Source organism: Hyperoodon ampullatus, assembly GCF_949752795.1.
Source record: "Hyperoodon ampullatus genome assembly, chromosome: 8".
Lineage (NCBI taxonomy): Eukaryota > Metazoa > Chordata > Mammalia > Artiodactyla > Ziphiidae > Hyperoodon > Hyperoodon ampullatus.
The window spans coordinates 38,878,609-38,896,782 of NC_136921.1; the positions used below are offsets into that span (position 1 = coordinate 38,878,609).

The 18,174-nt window shown below is 36.2% G+C and overlaps 1 protein-coding gene across 2 annotated transcripts in view; it reads right to left on the reverse strand.

Annotated features, from left to right (window-relative positions):
• Nucleotides 1-13,697: 13,697 nt before the first annotated feature.
• LOC307057109 (MOB-like protein phocein) overlaps nt 13,698-18,174 on the reverse strand; it is a 37,980-nt gene continuing 33,503 nt past the window's right edge. For both annotated transcript variants that reach the window (XM_079710143.1, XM_079710141.1), the window contains 3 exons: nt 16,044-16,123; nt 14,567-14,678; nt 13,698-14,443 (listed from right to left, as the gene is read on the reverse strand). In XM_079710143.1, coding sequence (XP_079566269.1) covers nt 14,312-14,443; nt 14,567-14,678; nt 16,044-16,123 — 324 coding nt within the window. In that variant the 3' untranslated portion in view covers nt 13,698-14,311. The remainder of the gene's footprint in view (nt 14,444-14,566; nt 14,679-16,043; nt 16,124-18,174) is intronic.

The following is an 18,174-nucleotide window of genomic DNA, read 5'->3' on the forward strand; positions in this document are numbered from 1 at the left end:
GCAAAGAAGGAAAGGAACAGAGGCCTTGTAAATAATTATTAAAATAATTGCCAAGTTACTTTATTGTATTGCTTTATCTGCATTTATGGAATACTTTGGATTTTTCCAGACTCAGGCTTTCCTCTAATCTACGTAAACTTTGGCTCAACCTTCCAGGCAAGGAAGAATAACCAACATATTTGTAAATTTAGAATCATGTTTACAGTTTTCTCAACTAAAACATCTGTTTAAACAGATGTCTTATGAGGTTATTAACCGATAATGTACTTCAGTGTCTCATGAATGTGTAAGGTATACTTTTCTTACAATTCCTGGTAAGACAACTAAATATCTCAACCAGTATTTTCACTTAATTAGAAAATTCTCAGGAAGTTAGAGCCTTACTTAAGCTGAAAATTCTCCCTCTCTCTCTTTCACATACAGACACACACACACACACACACACACACACAAAGGGCTAATTAATAAAGTACCTATTTCCTGAATATAACAATTAATCTAAATTTTGTCTTTAACTATGGCAGGTATGTACAAAGCAAACCCTTATTTGCTAAAATATTCTTTGAAAAAAAATCCTTTTTGTATGTCTTTGGTTTTAAAGGGTCACCATGTTACCAACCTCGTACTGATTCATTTAGCTTAAACTTTCTTGTGTCTAATAGCCTAGAAACACAGCAAAGCACCATCCCTTAAAATTCAATATGAGAAGAACCTACAATCTCAATATTTAAAAACCGTAGTAGACAGAATTAATTTTCTTTCTTTTAAATTGTAAATAGTCTGAAAAGGGAAACATCAATTTTAAATGGAAACTGAAGTCTTTTATCGGCCTAGATATGAATTACGCTGTTATTTTGATTGCTAAAGCATGAAGAATGTGGAAACCCAGAATTTTCAGTCCTGCAGGAGTAAAAAGGTGCTCATAGCACATGCAATGTGTACAGTGACTTATCTGTTCCATCTCTGCTTTTCTTGCTCTGCTAGTAGGGATGCCTTTGCCTTGCCCAGCCTTTAACAGGTAAAGATTAAAATTTTACAAAATAGAGGATTTTCATTTATCTACAAAAGTCTTACTTTGAAATGTGGTTTACTTCTAATGAATTACAACTGTGCCATTGATGTGTTCAGTCTATTATATATTTTTATTAGCATTGGTGTTGACATTATAAAGTCATTTGAATAATAAAATGTCATTTGTAATTGGGCTATTGTTTTATTGAACACAAATGCTCATGTTTTACACATATGACAGATATGTATTACATGTTCTCAAATATATTGTGTAACTAGGGACTTCCCTGGTGGTCCAGTGGTTAAGACTCTGCACTCCCAATGCAGGGGGCACAGGTTCAATCCCCGGCTGGAGAACTAAGTACCTGCATGCCACACAGTGTGGCCAAAAAAATAAACAAATAAACAATTTTATGTAAATGTTATGTAAATGTAAATCAACCATATGGTTGACATGTAAATCAACCATACTTCAAAAAAAATGTATGGTGTAACTAAACTATGTTGATCTCCATGAATTGTTGGTAAGATTGACATGGAATTATTCTACTTCTACCATGCAGAAGCATTACCTTTATAGGTATAAAGGAACTGAAGAATATTCTGCTCAGTATTATTCTATGAAAATAGCTATCAACAGTACTTGTAGAAGTGTTTTTTTGTTTTGACTTTTAGATGAACCTGAGTTCCATATTCAAGAGTTGGTGAATTTTTGGTAGAAATAAATACTACTTCTGGAGCCCACAAAATGCCAGGAGTTATGAAACACAGGTAATGAACTCAGAAAGATCAGACAGTTTTTCCCAATGCCAGGGTCTACAACAGGCAGAGATTCTGGTATATTCTGTTAGTGTAAAGAAGAGATTTGAAGTATTAAAAACAGAGAAAGAAATTTATATCGACTAAAGGAAAACTCAGAAATCTCTTTTAATTTTTTAAAATTTGTATAGGAATACTTTCTTTTCACAGTTTGTTTCTAATCTGTTATTTCTTCTTATTAAAAAAATCTTTTTATTAGAATAAACTTAGCGGTCATACCCTTAAAACCTATTTTATAAACAGTTACTCCAACAGTCACCCTTAAGTTATGTGGCAAGTTTGTATGATAGTGAATAAATAATGACCAAATGGTTCTAGAGCATTTTAATTATATATAAGCAACTCTGAGTCTCTCTCTTTTTTTTTTTTTTTCTGAGTCTCTTTTAAAAAACAAAAAGTAACAAGACTGGGCTTCCCTGGTGGCACAGTGGTTGAGAGTCCGCCTGTCGATGCAGGGGACGCGGGTTCGTGCCCTGGTCTGGGAAGATCCCACATGCCGCAGAGCGGCTGGGCCCGTGAGCCATGGCCGCTGAGTCTGCGCATCCGGAGCCTGTGCTCCGCAACAGAAGAGGCCACAACAGTGAGAGGCCCGCGTACCGCAAAAAAAAAAAAAAATGTAACAAAACTTGGACTCTATATGCCTAAGAAGTTAAATGTGAGTAACCTTATCATTATCTGCCAGTTGTACATTCAGTTCTTTTCATAATGCTGTGTAATTCCTTAGGGGCTCTGGCATGTGAATTTTTAATACCTATAAATTATGATGATGAAAAAATATGCAGATCACAGATGTGGGTGTGAGGTTCTGCCATTCCCCTTGGTACAGCATCTATGGCACTTCTGTCTTAGGTTTCCATCACCACCTGTTAGTTCCATCCCATTTGGGTTGAATGTCACCTGTTATCTCCATGGACAGCATTTAGCACCTAATTACCAGAGAAATTGCCACTGAGCTGGGGAGCAGCTCTATCAATGTCACTTAAAGACAACAGAAACATCACTCTTTTTAAGAGACTTGAGGGCTTCCAGGAGCCTTCAGACACCTATAGAAGCAGGAGGCAGGGCTGTGGTAAGTCAAATCACAACTACCATCTCCAAATCATTTGTTTTATCAGGAGCAGATGTTTGTATATTTGACTATAAATGTACCAGTTGCATTTTCATTTCTTTCATTCTGGAACAGCTAAGGAGCTGTCTCTTTTCCCAGCCTTTCCTCACTACCTTAACTCCTCGCTACCATTCCCTCTAGGCTGGAAGGACTATGGCTCTTTCAGCGTTAAGACTAAAAAGGATTTCCTTCTCTCAACTCCTCAGGGCCCCAGCAGCCGCCTGTATGGAAAGACTAAATTTCAAGTGAGCACTGAAATGGAGTGGTGCTAGCAATGGGGAGAGTCTATAACTAAGCATTTTAATTCAAAATACACTGGTGGGTATGTAGGAAAACCAGCTAAATGCAAACCATCAGAACCATTTAAATAATATTAATTGTAGCAATTTATCATACCTTGAGAGTGAGTTTTACTTGTGCAATAGCCCAAAGTTTATAGAGCCAGTTCTGACAAATGATTATACATAAACATAAGATGACCAGTGGTGAGTTTCTTGGCTTTATTTTTGCCTCATGTATCTCAGACTTGGAAGCTGAAGAAACCAGCAATCAGGAAATGCCAATGTTGCAGACCAAGAAAACCCTAACAAAAGCCTAGCAAGACGGCACATATTTAGACAATAACTGTTCTACTCCAGCCAAACACCACCACAGAAAAACCTGTGACCTCACCTGGACCTACACCAGCACAGACCAAGTAGAAAGCCTAGATTTCCACCCTCACAAGGCTATACCAAAGGGGCCCAACACCGCGGCCAGGGTGGTGTCAGAGAAAGACAGTAGGGAACTGGGGATTTCATCCCCGTGGGCCAGTCAGAGGCTCGCCACCCTCACCTCACAGAGTTAGTGGAGATCATGTAAGAAGTTTGGACTTCACCCTCATCCGTCGTTGCTGTATACCTAGACAGCAGCTTCAAAGGAAAATCAGTTCTGGTAACATGGGAACATTTTTTTTCCTTAACTTCCTTTACCTGTTGAGTCATTTCCCTGCAAAACAGTATCTCAATTGCTGAAAATGAAGTTCCAAAGTGTACACTAAGGCATAAAAGGCCAGTGAAGCAAACCAATAAGGAATGGAAATCAAGTTATTCTTATCTTCTCATCAAAAATGTAATCACTAAATAAAGCAGCTGGGGGAATTAGAAGATTTGCCTACATGGAAAAAAGTTTGAATTGAGCCTCCATGTTTCAATCAAGTGTTCACTCTGTCCTCCCAGTTAAGCACTGCTGTGCCTGAGCCGCCAGGAGACCTGACTCTGGGCGGGCTAGCCAAGAACCAGCCACACGGACACCTGGGAAATCTGAAGTCCAGGCTTTCTAATGTAAGGATTTCTTTGGTTGGTTATGCGGAAAAACTGTTAAATACACACATTTCAACTCCTTTGTGTCTTAAGGGGGATACTAATCCTCAGGGACAGAGTCGTTTTCAACATGTTAAAGTTTCAAAAGTAGAACCACTCACATCACTGTAATAGATGTGGTTAGTAAAATGACTTTTTATTTAACACAAGAGAATATAGCATGTCTTCTAATTTCAGTAAATTAATAGAAAACTGAGACACACCAAATTTGGATATTTTACTTACATTTCCTTTATTCTTTCTCAGACTATAGGCATAGTTGAATGTTTATACAGCACACACAAAAAGTGGGTTTTAACATTTCAATATTTTTTCCTGTAAACATTAGTTCCTTAGCCACATGTCATTCTTCTGAATTTGTTCTTTTGGGAAACCATGTGACTCAAGATTTTTCTCCTTGTCTAACCCCCTCCAAAAGCATTAGTTAAGATTCCCTTTTTTAAAACTTCCAGCTTTATGGTATAGCTGCAGACTGACATTTTATGTATGTTTCCCTTTTTTCCCACCTCTTCATGTAAAGAGCTACTGCCACGGACTTGAGTTAAAATGAATGGGATTCATACCTTATTCCAAAATATCTTCCAGATGAATTAAATATAAAAAACAAAACTATAAAAATACTGTAATAATATATGAGCAAATATTTAGAGCATAATTCAAAACCCAGAAGCCATAAAGGAAAAGACTGTGTAAATACTAACACTGCACATTTAAAACCTGCATACAGAAAAACACTCCATTAACATCATCAAAAGGTAAACAAAAAATTGGAATCAAGAAATGATCAAATAACAAAGGGCTAATATTCTAAGTATATAAAGGATGTTAATAAAAAACAGATGTACAACCTAGTAGAAAAAACTGCAAATGACACAAATAGGTAGTTTATTTTAAAGTCTTTTTTTTTTTTTTGGCCACCCTGCACGGCTTACAGGATCTTAGTTCCCCAACCAGGGACTGAACCCCGGCCCTCAGCAGTGAGAGCGCAGAGTCCTAACCAATGGACTGCCAGGGAATTCCCAAGTAGTTTGTTTTAAAAAGAAACATAAACAACCAATAAACATGCCCTGGTTTAAACTAATAAAAAATTGCAAAACAACAAAAAAAGAAAATGCCATTTTTTGTTTTAAATTGGGTTAGCAGTTTTCAAAGATTGTTAATACCCAATGTGGGCCAGTGTGTGCAGCCAGGAGGGGAGCAGCCTTCTTATAACCAAGAAATAGCCTTGAGGAAGGTGGCCTTGCCCCAAGGATGGTGGGATGGAAAGTCAGGAGGAGCCTGGGACACCAATGAAGGACCCTGGAGCCACTGCACAAGCCCAGGACTGCTGATCTCTGGCCTTGTTACAAAGAAAAGCAAAACCTTATTTGGTTAAGCCACTCCATTCCAACACATGCTGCCTAACACAATCCTACTCAACAGAAGAATTAAAGAAGTCTCCCAAGCATAGGTAGCAGGCAATGTTCAGAAACATGAAATAGCAGATCAAAACAGAGAAGCCTGAGCTTTGGAGCCAGGACTGAGTGCAGACCCTGGCCCTGCTACTTGTTCCTGTGGACACTGAACAGCTACTTTGAAGCTCAGTTTACTTATGTGTAAAATAGGGATAGAAACAAACAAATTTAATTGAATGAGGATTTAGTGCAATTATGTGGGAAACGTACCACTGTTCCTGACACCTGGTTAGGTGCTCAAGAAACTGAAACCATTATTTTTTTTCAAAAGGTCCAGTTTTAAGTTTGCAAAGAAGTTCTTTTTAGTGAGGTGAACAATCCTATGTTTGGGGAAACTCCAGAACAAATACAGGGCATCTTTTAAATATGAATATAACAGCTAAAGATTTAAATATATTTCTATGTGGTAAATAAAAAGATTCACCACTACTTTGCCAATTATATTAGGTAGTTCACAGGGTCTCCAGAAAAGCCAGAGACCCAAGACCACATGCTAAGCAGCCAAGAACAAATTACGTCTGTGGAAGACCATGCTGCTACCTCTACAGGCACAGATCATGTTAAAGGCAGATATCCCGAATAAAAGGTGGAGGAGGGAGGATATATTTTAAGAATGCTTTTTAGTTTTCAGTGTTCAGTCTCTTGTCAGTGATGAAACCCTCGTCCTGAAACAGATTCCCTGTGAGAGGACGCAGGTTCACTCTCTCACCCATTCGTTCCTTTAACAAATATTTCTTAACTCTTGGTCAGTCTTGCACGTATGGAATCAATAGGCTAACGGAGGAGAAAGATAGTGCACGAACAGTAATAGAAATAATTATGTAATTATAGTTGATGGAAATACTCATAGGAAGCAAAGTTTGCCAGGAGGGCATATAACAGACGAACCTAATATATTCCAGGTCAGGGAAGGCTTCCCTGAGCAAATGATATTTGATAAATAATAATATTCTAGTAATAGATTGTTTGTGTTATAAAATTATAAACATCATTTTAGTGAATTTTTAAAAAATACTTATTTATTTAGGCTGCTCTGGGTCTTAGTTTCGGCACGCGGAATCTTCACTGCGGCATGCGGACTTCTTAGTTGCGGCACGCATGTAGGACGTAGTTCCCTGACCAGGGATTGAACCGGGTCCCCCACACTGGGAGTGCAGTCCTACCCACTGGACCACCAGGGAAGTCCCATAAGCAGATCATTTTAAACTTGAGGACCTATGAACTTCTCAAATATCCAAAATATTTGAGACCTGTTAAAAAATACATTGGCTCCAAAATATGAAAACTGCCAAACTGAAATATTTAAATAGCTGTAAAACGTAATATATATAAAAACGTTATTTCCTTTCATATTCATAAAAATGTCATTACCTTTGAACCTAACTAGTAGATTAACTTTTCTCACTTCCAAGGCATATGCGATGATGGATGAGAAACCACAGCCAATTGTAAACTAAGTGACCAATGGCGAGACAAATTCTTAAAATCAATTACAAAAAGCTGTTCAAATTTATATTTTTAATATACAAATAATATTTAATGTGAAATGGGGATACATTTTAATATATTTGGTCTTATGTGGGGTGGACTCTACTGCCTACAAAGGTCTGAAAATTGTCTGGTTTTAAGGTCTTGGGAAGCTCGGGACAAAGCATCTCAAACCTTGCAGAGCAGCAAATGGTGTGCCAGGACCTGAGTGAGATTGGGGGTACAGATGGGCTCTTATCAGGAGGTCTAGGGTGTCACAGGCATTGGCAGAGAGTAGGAAATAGGGAACTCAAAGATGAAAAATTCTTCTTCTGCAGGTCGAGAGAACATCTGCATCAGGAGAAATCTATCCTATCTGTCGCTCTCCACCTGGCCTCCCTTTCACCATCATCACTGCCTTTCTAGGTCACCATCTTGGCCCCTTTTCGCACTCCATTCTGATTCTACACGAGTAATGATTTTTAATTCTCAGTGAGTATATGAATCCTTGAATCTTACACATGAGTGGAGTCTGAAGAGTACAGAGGAAATGATATCTTGGGTTTGGAGGGTTTTGACAGCCAGAAAGACACACTTGAGAGGCCTCTCCTTCTGACACTTAAGACCTCACTTCACAGACGGTGGCCTCTCCTAACACCCCAGAAATGTGACACCAATCAATATGGTCACATTCTAATTGGCATTATCCTGCTAAATCTGAGCTTTCCACTCCGTACTGATGGATTCTTCCCATAGTGATTGCTCTAGGGAACTGGTATTTAATTAAAATAACAAGGACTTAGTCTCTACCCTTGCCCTAAAAATTGGCATCTTATTCAGAAATAGAAAACCCCACTCATTCCAGCCATAATCCTCTCACCAACAACTAAGCTCATTTTGCCATGCACCATAACATGTCCCCTGCCCCAAGCAAGGCTTGAAAAACCCCTCCCCTCCTAACGCCCGCAAATCATCACCAAGTTATTTTAAATCCTTTTGTATTAACACATTTAACTATGTTCAGATAATCAAAATAACTATACATAAATACAGCACTAAACAAAAACCTTCATTAATTACTAAATAGACAGGTTGTGAATATAGCTTAGAAAAAACTTATTAATGTGAATAAGCAAAACGGATGTTTCCACAGATGCTGTTGCCAAGACTTACAGCTTCTCTAACTAGATATAAGACATTAATATAAGCCATTATTATAAAACACAATTTGTATGTTATCCAGTGAAAATTTTTTAACTTTTTAGAAACAGTTTTCACAAAGTTAACACTAAAATGTAGAATTAAAGAACTAAAAATTGTAAGATATTCTAAATTTAGTTAGGAAGAAATTGAAAATCTATAGTTAAAAATGTACTTTTCTAAAGCTTATTCCTCTCCTTTTAAGGTCACAAACATCACATTTTCCTTCTTCTCCAGTAGTCTCATGTCTAACTTCTAAAAAGCAGTGCTCTTTACATAGCTGTTACCTAAAGTTTATTTTCTAATTTGCATCCAAAACCATACTCCTTAAAATGTTTCATCTTCCATCTCTCCTTCTCTGCCTTTCACAAACTGGTAAGCAAGGTTTCTGAACCACAGTATGATCAGTTCTATGAGTCAACTAAAAGACCATGCCAAAAATTTAGCTATCAATGGATCAATACAAGGATGTAGTAAATGGTAAGCTACAGAAAATGATTTCAAGTTCAACTTTTTCAGAGACTTAAATCAAGCATGTGTGACTGGGAGGCATAAAGAAGTAGATAACATGCAGGAAGTAAAAAGAACCACCATCAGAGTAAAAATTAAGTCCATAGCATGCAGAACTTTTTGACATTAACAATATGAATTCAAGAGGACTGCTGTGGTAGGCTGAATAAAAGCCCCCTAAGACAAATATGCTACTTTATATGGCAAAAGGAACTTTGCAAATATGATTAATGATTTTATTTTTTTTAATATTTATTTATTTGGCTGTACTAGGTCTTAGTTGCAGCATGTGGAATCTAGTTCCCTGATCAGGAATAGAACCCAGGCCCCCTGCTTTGGGAGTGTGGAGTCTTAATCACTGGTCCACCAGGGAAGCCCCTGATAAACGATCTTGAGATGGGGTAATTAGCCTGGATTATCCAGGTGGGCATAATGATGCAATCACAAGCATCCTTAGAGAGGTGGAGAGAGCTATCACTACAGAAGAGAAGGCAATGAGATGATGGAAGTAGAGACTGGAATGATGGGGCCACAAGCCAAATAATACCAGCAGCCACCAGCAACTAAAAGAGGCAAGGAACAAATTTCCCCTGGAGCCTCCAGAAAGAGACGGAAACTTAATTTTTAGCCCAGTAAAACTTATTTTGAGCTTCTGACCTCAAGAACTGTAAGAGAATAAAGCTGTATTGCTTGAAGTCACTAAGTCTGTGGTAATTTACTAGAGCAGACACTGAAAACAAATATCATCACTAATATGGTTCTCAACAATCAGAATCCAAGATCTGCATTTTTTTTGTAAAGTGTTTTTTATTTAAAAAATATTTATTTATTTGGCTGCACCAGGTCTTAGTTGCAGCATGTGGTATCTAGTTTCCTGACCAGGGATCGAACCCGGGCCCCCTGCCTTGGGAGTGCAGAGTCTTAACCACTGGACCAGGAGGGAAGTCCCTGTAAAATATTTAAAAATATAAAAGCACCAAATATTTTTTAAGTGATTTAAATATTAATCCAAATCAAGGCAAGAACAATTTCTTTCTATAAATATACACCAGGGTTTAAAACATGATGACATTTTTTAGGGTAGTTAAATAAGGATTTACCCTCAAAAAAGATTCTATTGAATTTCTGGAATTGGGTGAAGGGGCTATCTCACTGCTAGTGCAATAATGACCATACCCAATGTTTCCTCTTCTCTGGGGTTGCCTTGTTCCTTGGACACCCCTCAATCTATCTCTGAGGGAGGTAGGGGAAATAGGAGCACAAAATCCTATCATTCCTACTTCATTTAACCCCTTTTAGAACAAGGTATAAAGCATTTTTGTTGTTGTTGTTTTTACAGAAACTAACATTCTCTTCTAGACACTAATAAGGAAAACCAAAAATATTAAGATCAGCAAATGCTTACAAAGATGTAGAAAATTCTTTTACATAAAGTATCATATTAAATGTTTCTTTGACATTGTTACAAAAAAAGGCAGAGAAAATCCTATTATCTGTGACAAACTACAATTTTTTTTTGTTTGTTTGTTTTGTGGTACGTGGGCCTCTCACTGTTGTGGCCTCTCCCGTTGTGGAGCACAGGCTCCGGACGCGCAGGCTCAGCAGCCATGGCTCATGGGCCCAGCTGCTCCGTGGCATGTGGGATCCTCCCGGACCGGGGCACAAACCCGCGTCCCCTGCATTGGCAGGTGGACTATCAACCACTGTGCCACCAGGTAAGCCGCAAACTACAGTTTTTAAGTGAAGATTTACAATTGTTATACAAATACAGATGGCTTTCATGAGGTTCACTCAAAATAAAGTGGCAAATACACTATTTATGGAATTATAAACTGCTTTTACCAAGGTTTATAGCAGAAATCCAGATCAGGATAAAATGCTGATTTCATTTAAAAATGAATAAATATTTTACTAATTTTTGAATGGTGATGCTGTAATTAATCATGGACTCAACATCTGACATAACATTTGACATACTATCTTCATGGATATAAGTTCAGGATGTCAGTTGTATTTCTCTTTTGGAAATTTGGGTTATTATGAAAACTCAGTAATCTCTTTGCTTAATTACAATAGATCCTCACACTTGATATAAACCGGTGTGTACTATAAAAAGAAATGTAAATAGCAGAAAAAAATCAAATAAATGAAGTATTGTAATTAGATTCTTAGCCCAGAGAAAATATTCATGCATCCCCAAATGTTAGGAGTGAGGGTTCTAATAAAACCTTTTAGATGAGGAAAACCAAAAATATTAAAATTTCACTTGGTAGTTATCTGGTTTTATAGTGTACCCTACACTAATAATGCATAGTTTTTCAGAAAAAATATTTGGATGTTTTGACAACCTCAAGTAAATTGCTAAACATGTTGTACCAATACATCCATAGTGTCTGCTTAGTGAACAATTAGCTGTATTCAAAAAATGAAAATCTTTCATGCCTAGCATGGAAGAACTATACCAAGAAACCTTTAGTACATTCAAGAAGTAGCTAAAAAATGAAGTATACAAAATGTAGCATTTAACTGTACAATAAAATTATAGGAAGCCTTTAGGAAAAACTAGGGCAAAGTACCCAGGGAAAAATTAATTAGTTCTATTACAATGAATTTGACATCAGTCAGTAAATGTGTTTGAGACCATAATACAGTTCTTGCTAACAATGCAATTAATCATAGACTTTAAATTTTATGCTGATATTAAAATTTTAGGGAACTTGTTAAAAATGTAGGGAACTCCCTGACAGTCCAGTGGCTGGGACTCTGCACTTTCACTGCCAAGGGCCCGGGTTCAGTCCCAGGTTGGGGAACTAGGATCCCACAGGCTGGGTGGAGCAGCCAAAAAAAAAAAAAAAAAAAAAAAAAATCTATATATATATATAACTGAGAAACTTGTTTCTAGAAATACAAATTTAACACCTCAAGTCAGAGAAAAGAAAATGTACACACACACAAAAGAACTATAATACCCATGGGAACATAAATTATTAAAAATTAGCTACTTTCCCAGATATGATAGGGGAAAAAGAATGAGTCGAGTATATGCACCAAAATAATTTTATAAAAAGAAAATTTTAACTTTTGGATCTATACTGGGTAATCCAAACAAAAAGTAGAGCCTAACTTCCTTATTGCACAGAACTGTGAGTTTTCTATTCCCCACTTCTTAGAACACTTACTTCATAAATCAGTGGTTTGCCAGGCTCATCAGTTTTTTTAATACCACCTAAGTACATACATGTATATTTTCAAAATTCTGTAATCAGTATTAAGGAAAACCAGTAACTGTTTCATTTAGGTCTTACCTAATGAAGTGAGTCAACTTTACAGTGCAAGAGTATGAATGAGATATCAATAAGAATACAAAAGCAAGACTACAAACTGATGTTTTCTTTGGGGGATTTTTTTTTTTTATGATCAATTCCAAACACACAGTACAGGGAAGATGGAATGAGTAAGAAAAAAATCATATTTTATTTCCCTAGTAACACCGAGTTATATTATTCAAAATATGTTTCAAAATATTTAGCCAGATCACCAATCCCAGCCACTGCCTTAGTTCAAATGTTCACTAAGAAAATAGTCAAGCAACAGAAATCCATTGTGAGACTTTGTCTAGAGAGAACAGCTACATTATATTATATATAATTTATTAACTTAGTAGTTTAGTCTCTCAATATTTAGCAAGTTTGTGTAAAAATTACTATTCCCACTGGTTCATAGTAACAATATAAATGCATCATTTCAAAGTCAATATTCCTTTCACTGCGAACATAAAACTTCTTAAAAGTTAGTTATGGGTTGGGGTAATGACTGGCTGCTGGGATAGCACTGTTCAAAGCCAAATATACTGGCAGGATTGGAAGGCATAAATATATATACAAACTATCAGGACGCTACTGTTTTCCACATTTTTGCTGTACATACTTATCTCATAATATGGTATAAATTACTTCCTCCAATTTGAAAAAAAAATCAAGATGACCACATTTTAATCTTCATTTGAAAATAACCCATTCAAATGAAAAAGAAGTTCGTTTGTTAATTCTGTTCAAAAGATGGATTTAAATATTTTCTTCACTACATGTACAATTTTTTTTTTACCCTTAGTGCCTTGTTACAACCAGTTTAGCAATTAAGACCTCCAGTGCTTTTGTAAAATATTGCATTCAGTAGGTAAGATTGTAAAATCTACAGTTGAATCCTTCTTAAGACACTGAATTATAACAAAGTCCAAAAAATGTATGAGCACTCAGCAATACCTTTGGAACCTGTGAATTATTGCAAAAAATCTTACATGTGCATATAACTCAAACATAAACTTTGTGGGGAAGGGGTGTAAAATAAATACTACAATATTTTTCAACTCTATTTAAGTGCTGCCTAGATGGTTAGAAGAAAAGATTAATATTACTAATAGTAAGAGTCAAAATATTTTAAAGACTGTTCTCCAAGTAGTTAGAACAATTTCACAAAGCAAATATAAGCACGAGCCTATGCCAGTACATTTTTTCCTGTAGTGTAATTGCTAATATGAGGTATAATCTGTAGGCAATTAATACAAATATAAATAGGTATAAGCCACCACTAAATCACAGTCTGGTGAAAAGCTTCTCAGGTAATGTACTTTGGGGAGAGTTAAGGGAAATGAAGAGAAGGGAAGGACAGGGCAGGTTTCCAGTGGGAACATCAATTACACGCTTTTATCATTATCATCTTGTATGTAACAGTCCACTGAACAGAAAGATAAATCCTTTCCAAGTATGCTGGTCTAGAATATACTTTATGTAGCATAGTAAGATTATTTAAGTATTACTAATGCTTCATTTTCATTTATATTTGGACATACACATAATCATATATATATATCAAAAAGTATAAACAGAATTTAAAAACACTTTTATCTCACTTTGGAAAACTTAACAGTTAAGACTGAACTATGTGCTACAGAATTTTCTAGAATATCAAAACTCAGGTATAAAACCAAAGGAAAACATTACTATCTCTTTAGTAAATGGCTTGTGTGAAACCTCAAGCTCACTCATCTTTTTCATAGACGTGTTTATTTGATGAGGATTGTGATCCAATGATTGTTTAGCAGCAATTTTACCAAACTGTAAATTCTTTTATTAACGGGCATTATAAACAGATAATACTAATCTTATTTAAAAACGATGAGTGCCACACCAGTGAATATACAGCTCATGAATAACTTAAAAAGTATCTCCCATTTTAAAAGGCAACACTCAGCATACAAAAACCTATACTAAACAAAGAAGCTATACTATGGATACGTGATTGATGTGTCTAAAATGATATATATACAGTACATAATTAATGTTAATTATGTGATCAGTACATTTTTTTCTATATGATTCCCTTCATGCTTCACTTTCCCCAGAAACTGAATTCTGAACTTCTTCTTCTAAAATCGGTACAATCAGGTTATCCTTGGACATCAAATTATATTTCATCACAAATTTAGTAAACCGATGACACAAAAATGTTTCATTCTGTAGAGAGGGAAAAAAATATGTCATTTTTTACTCAAAACCAAATAAATGAGACATAATATCAACATTTATTATTGTCATTCTGATAAGAACATATCAGGACAATTAGTGAAATATACTTACTTCATATTCATCAAATATCTGCCGGTGATGAAAATAAGCATGTGAAAATATTCTGTAAATCCTACGGCATACTGATCCTAGTTTTGCTACAGATGATTCCTTTATGCTAACCCTAGAAATAGATAAGAAATCATAGATTTATAGAGCTGGACAGATCTTAGGAACAGTATAGTCCAATCTTCTCAATTCACAAGTGCAGAAACTGACACCAGAGAAAGTAAGTGACCAGGCCAGGTCACAGCACTAGTAAGTGGCAAGGGCAGGACTAAAACCCCTGCTCTTCACTCCTGGGGCAGTGCTCTTTCTACCTAACCACACTGCCCAAGAAATTCAGTATTATAGTTCTGAAACTTTGCTAAAGTTTAATGCAATTAAAACAAATCCTGACACAACAAAACTTACTAAAATATATGTTTATGACATTAACACTCTGTCCACTAGAGCTAATTAAAACTACTGAAAGAATTATTGTTTTATTCTACAGAACTCAATTCTTTTTCATGTGTGTGTGAGAAATAAAAACTGCCTACATATTTCTGATTTTTAAAAAAATGTACATAGGATACCAAGGCAAAAACCGTTATTTTTCACCTATTTTATATGAGCCCTTTGAAGTTAGTGATATTGGGGCAAAGTCTCCAAATCTATCCAACTGGTAACAAATATCTTAATAGAATAAAAGGCCAGTCACAAACCTCACCAATAATATATTACAGTATGCACACGCTTCTTCTCAGATCTTAAAAATCTGAAGGCAAGGATAAGGACTCCTTTAAAAATAAGCAAATCCCAACAGAGAAGAGACTGGTGGTTGCCAAGGGGGAGGAGATTAGGAGAGGGATGGATTGGGAGTCTGGGATTAGCAGATGCAAACTGGTATATACAGAATGGGTAAACAAGAAGGTCCTACTGTATAGCACAGGGAACTCTATTCAATATCCTGTGATAAACCATAATGGAAAAGAATATGAAAAAGAATGTATATATATGTATAACTGAGTCACTTTGCTGTACAGCAGTAATTAATACAACATTGTAAATCAACTATACAATTAAAAAAAAACTCTGGAAATACATAGAACATACTTAGAAAAAAATATATAAGCAGTCCAACTTAGGAAAATCTGCTCTTTAGGCAGGCTAAGAGGATGCCTCTCTCTACCACAGAGATTCAAGTAAGCAAGTGTGTAGAAATCCCAACTCTAAAGCATGAAGGGAGAGCCCTGGAAAATGATGCACAGCAGCAGGAACTGAACTGGCCTGTGAGATTCAGGAGCTGAGTGCTGATGCCTTTAGTTTAACCACAATCTTAATTTCAAAACTTGAATAATTCTGAACAAGCCAAATATATAATAGGTTAAAAAAACAGTTTAAAGAATACAATGTATTAACAAGCAAACTAGTTTTAGTTTTAAAAACAGTAATCTTTAAAATTAAATCCAAAAAGTTCAGCACCATGTTTAAAAGTTTTGTTTACCTGCTGGGAAAATATTTATTGCTATTCAGAAGACATGCAGCACCATCAAGTGTGTGTCTAGTATAGTCTATAGCAGGACACTATAAAAGAAAGGATATAAAAATGCATCAACAAAGAGCTCTACCTCTAAAATTAGGTATATTTATTACTTAAGCGTCTTATTCCAAAAACCCTGAGCATAGTCTAAGAAAAAGTTCCTTACAATATCAGAATGACTGTAAAATTCAATGTTATGTCAATAAATAAGGCTTTATTATCCCCTTCAACTATAATACCTGGCTTCTAGAAAATAAGTGAGTCAGTCCCCCAATTTCTCACTCTCAATATTGTACCTAGAAGAAAACAATGCTCAGAGCTGGGAAGAACACCTGATTATCTAATCTAACCCTCTGGCTTTACATATGAGGAAACTGAGGCTGATCAGTTTGCAGAATATGCACAGGTTTCTCGCCAGATCTTAAAAGTCTATAGGCAAAGATAAGGAATACTTCAAAAAACAAGCAGTCCAACTTAGGAAAGTCTGCTTTTTAGGCATGCTGTCTAAGAGGAGGCTGACTCTGTTGTAACGACAGAGATTCAAGTAAGCAAGCATGCAAATATCCCAACTCTGAAGCATGACAGGGAGAACCCCTGAAGAATGATGAACAGCAACAGGGACTACCCTTGACTATTGGTCAATGACTTATGCAAGATGATACAGCTAGGAAGGACTTAAAAACCATAACCCAGATACACTGATTCCTAGTCCACTGATTTATACTTTACCAAGTGGCCCAGCAGCCTCTTTCACTTCACAAATGCCTCCAGAGATCACTGCCTCCTTACATCTTAAAAAGCATGCCTTATAATGTTGCTGGTACCCTGTTACCAATCTATCAGCTCTCTCAAAATTTTTCTTCCTTTGCAATTTAATATGAAATCTGAAGTTCCTTTATATTTTAATAAACCTGTCTTACCCTATTTCATTTATCAGAAACAATGAAACCTATTTGTCTCATGGCAAATCAGCAAACCTATTAAAGGAAAAATAAAACTGTCAAGTAATTCTCCTCATTCATTTCTTCTGAGGGCAGAGAGGAAGAAGCATCAAAAGAAAGGAAGACTGAGAATGAACCAGGGAACGAAGAAGGAAAAAATAAACTAGAGAAAGAAATAAAAATGACTCTAGTTCTACCTAGTAATTAGAGTATTTTTCAACTGTTGAGAATGAAACTGGTGTTTAAAAATGCTGTAACTACTAAATATGGCTTAGTATAGTACATGGCAAATACATAAAGATTATCTAAACCAAAAAAAAAGTATTTTTCTAACTATACATCCACAGGAATTTATAGCTAGTAGACTCACTGCCTAAAATAGGAACATGAGCAGTATTTACTGAAAAAAGTATCTTTCTCCATGTATATGATTACAGATGACTTGGTCAAAAACAAATATCCCAAGTCACTGTGTTTCTCATTCATATTGGTCATTTGGGTGTACCATGGGACACTTTTACAACCTTTAAGTCAGCGTGGAAATATAATGCAAGCTACATATTTAATTTAAAAATTTCTAGGGACTTCCCTGGTGGTGCAGTGGTTAAGAATCCGCCTGCCAATGCAGGAGACACGGGTTCGAGCCCAGGTCCGGGAAGATCCCACATGCCGTGGAGCAACTAAGCCCAAGTGCCACAACTACTGAAGCCCGCGTGCCTACAGCCCATGATCCACAACAAGAGAAGCCACCGCAATGAGAAGCCCGTGCACTGCAATGAAGGGGAGCCCCTGCTCGCTGCAACTAGAGGAAAGCCCACGCACAGCAACGAAGACCCAACACAGCCAAAAATAAATAAATAAATTTATTAAAAAATAAATAAAGTGAGAATAATGCATCTTTACTATTTGCCAAAATGAAACTAGCTTTTCGGATTCAGTTTCCTAATTGGAATTATCACATCATTTACTATACTATGTAGCCAATTTCAGTGAATTATCAATGAAACTGCTATGATTTTCCCAGATGTAGAATGATACACAACCTTAACACTGCTTCAATTTATTAACTCAAAAAAAGTAACACCATGAGTGAAGTCAGTCTTAAAAAATAAGTACTATTAGCTTAGACAGGTATCAGATACCTCTTATTTTGG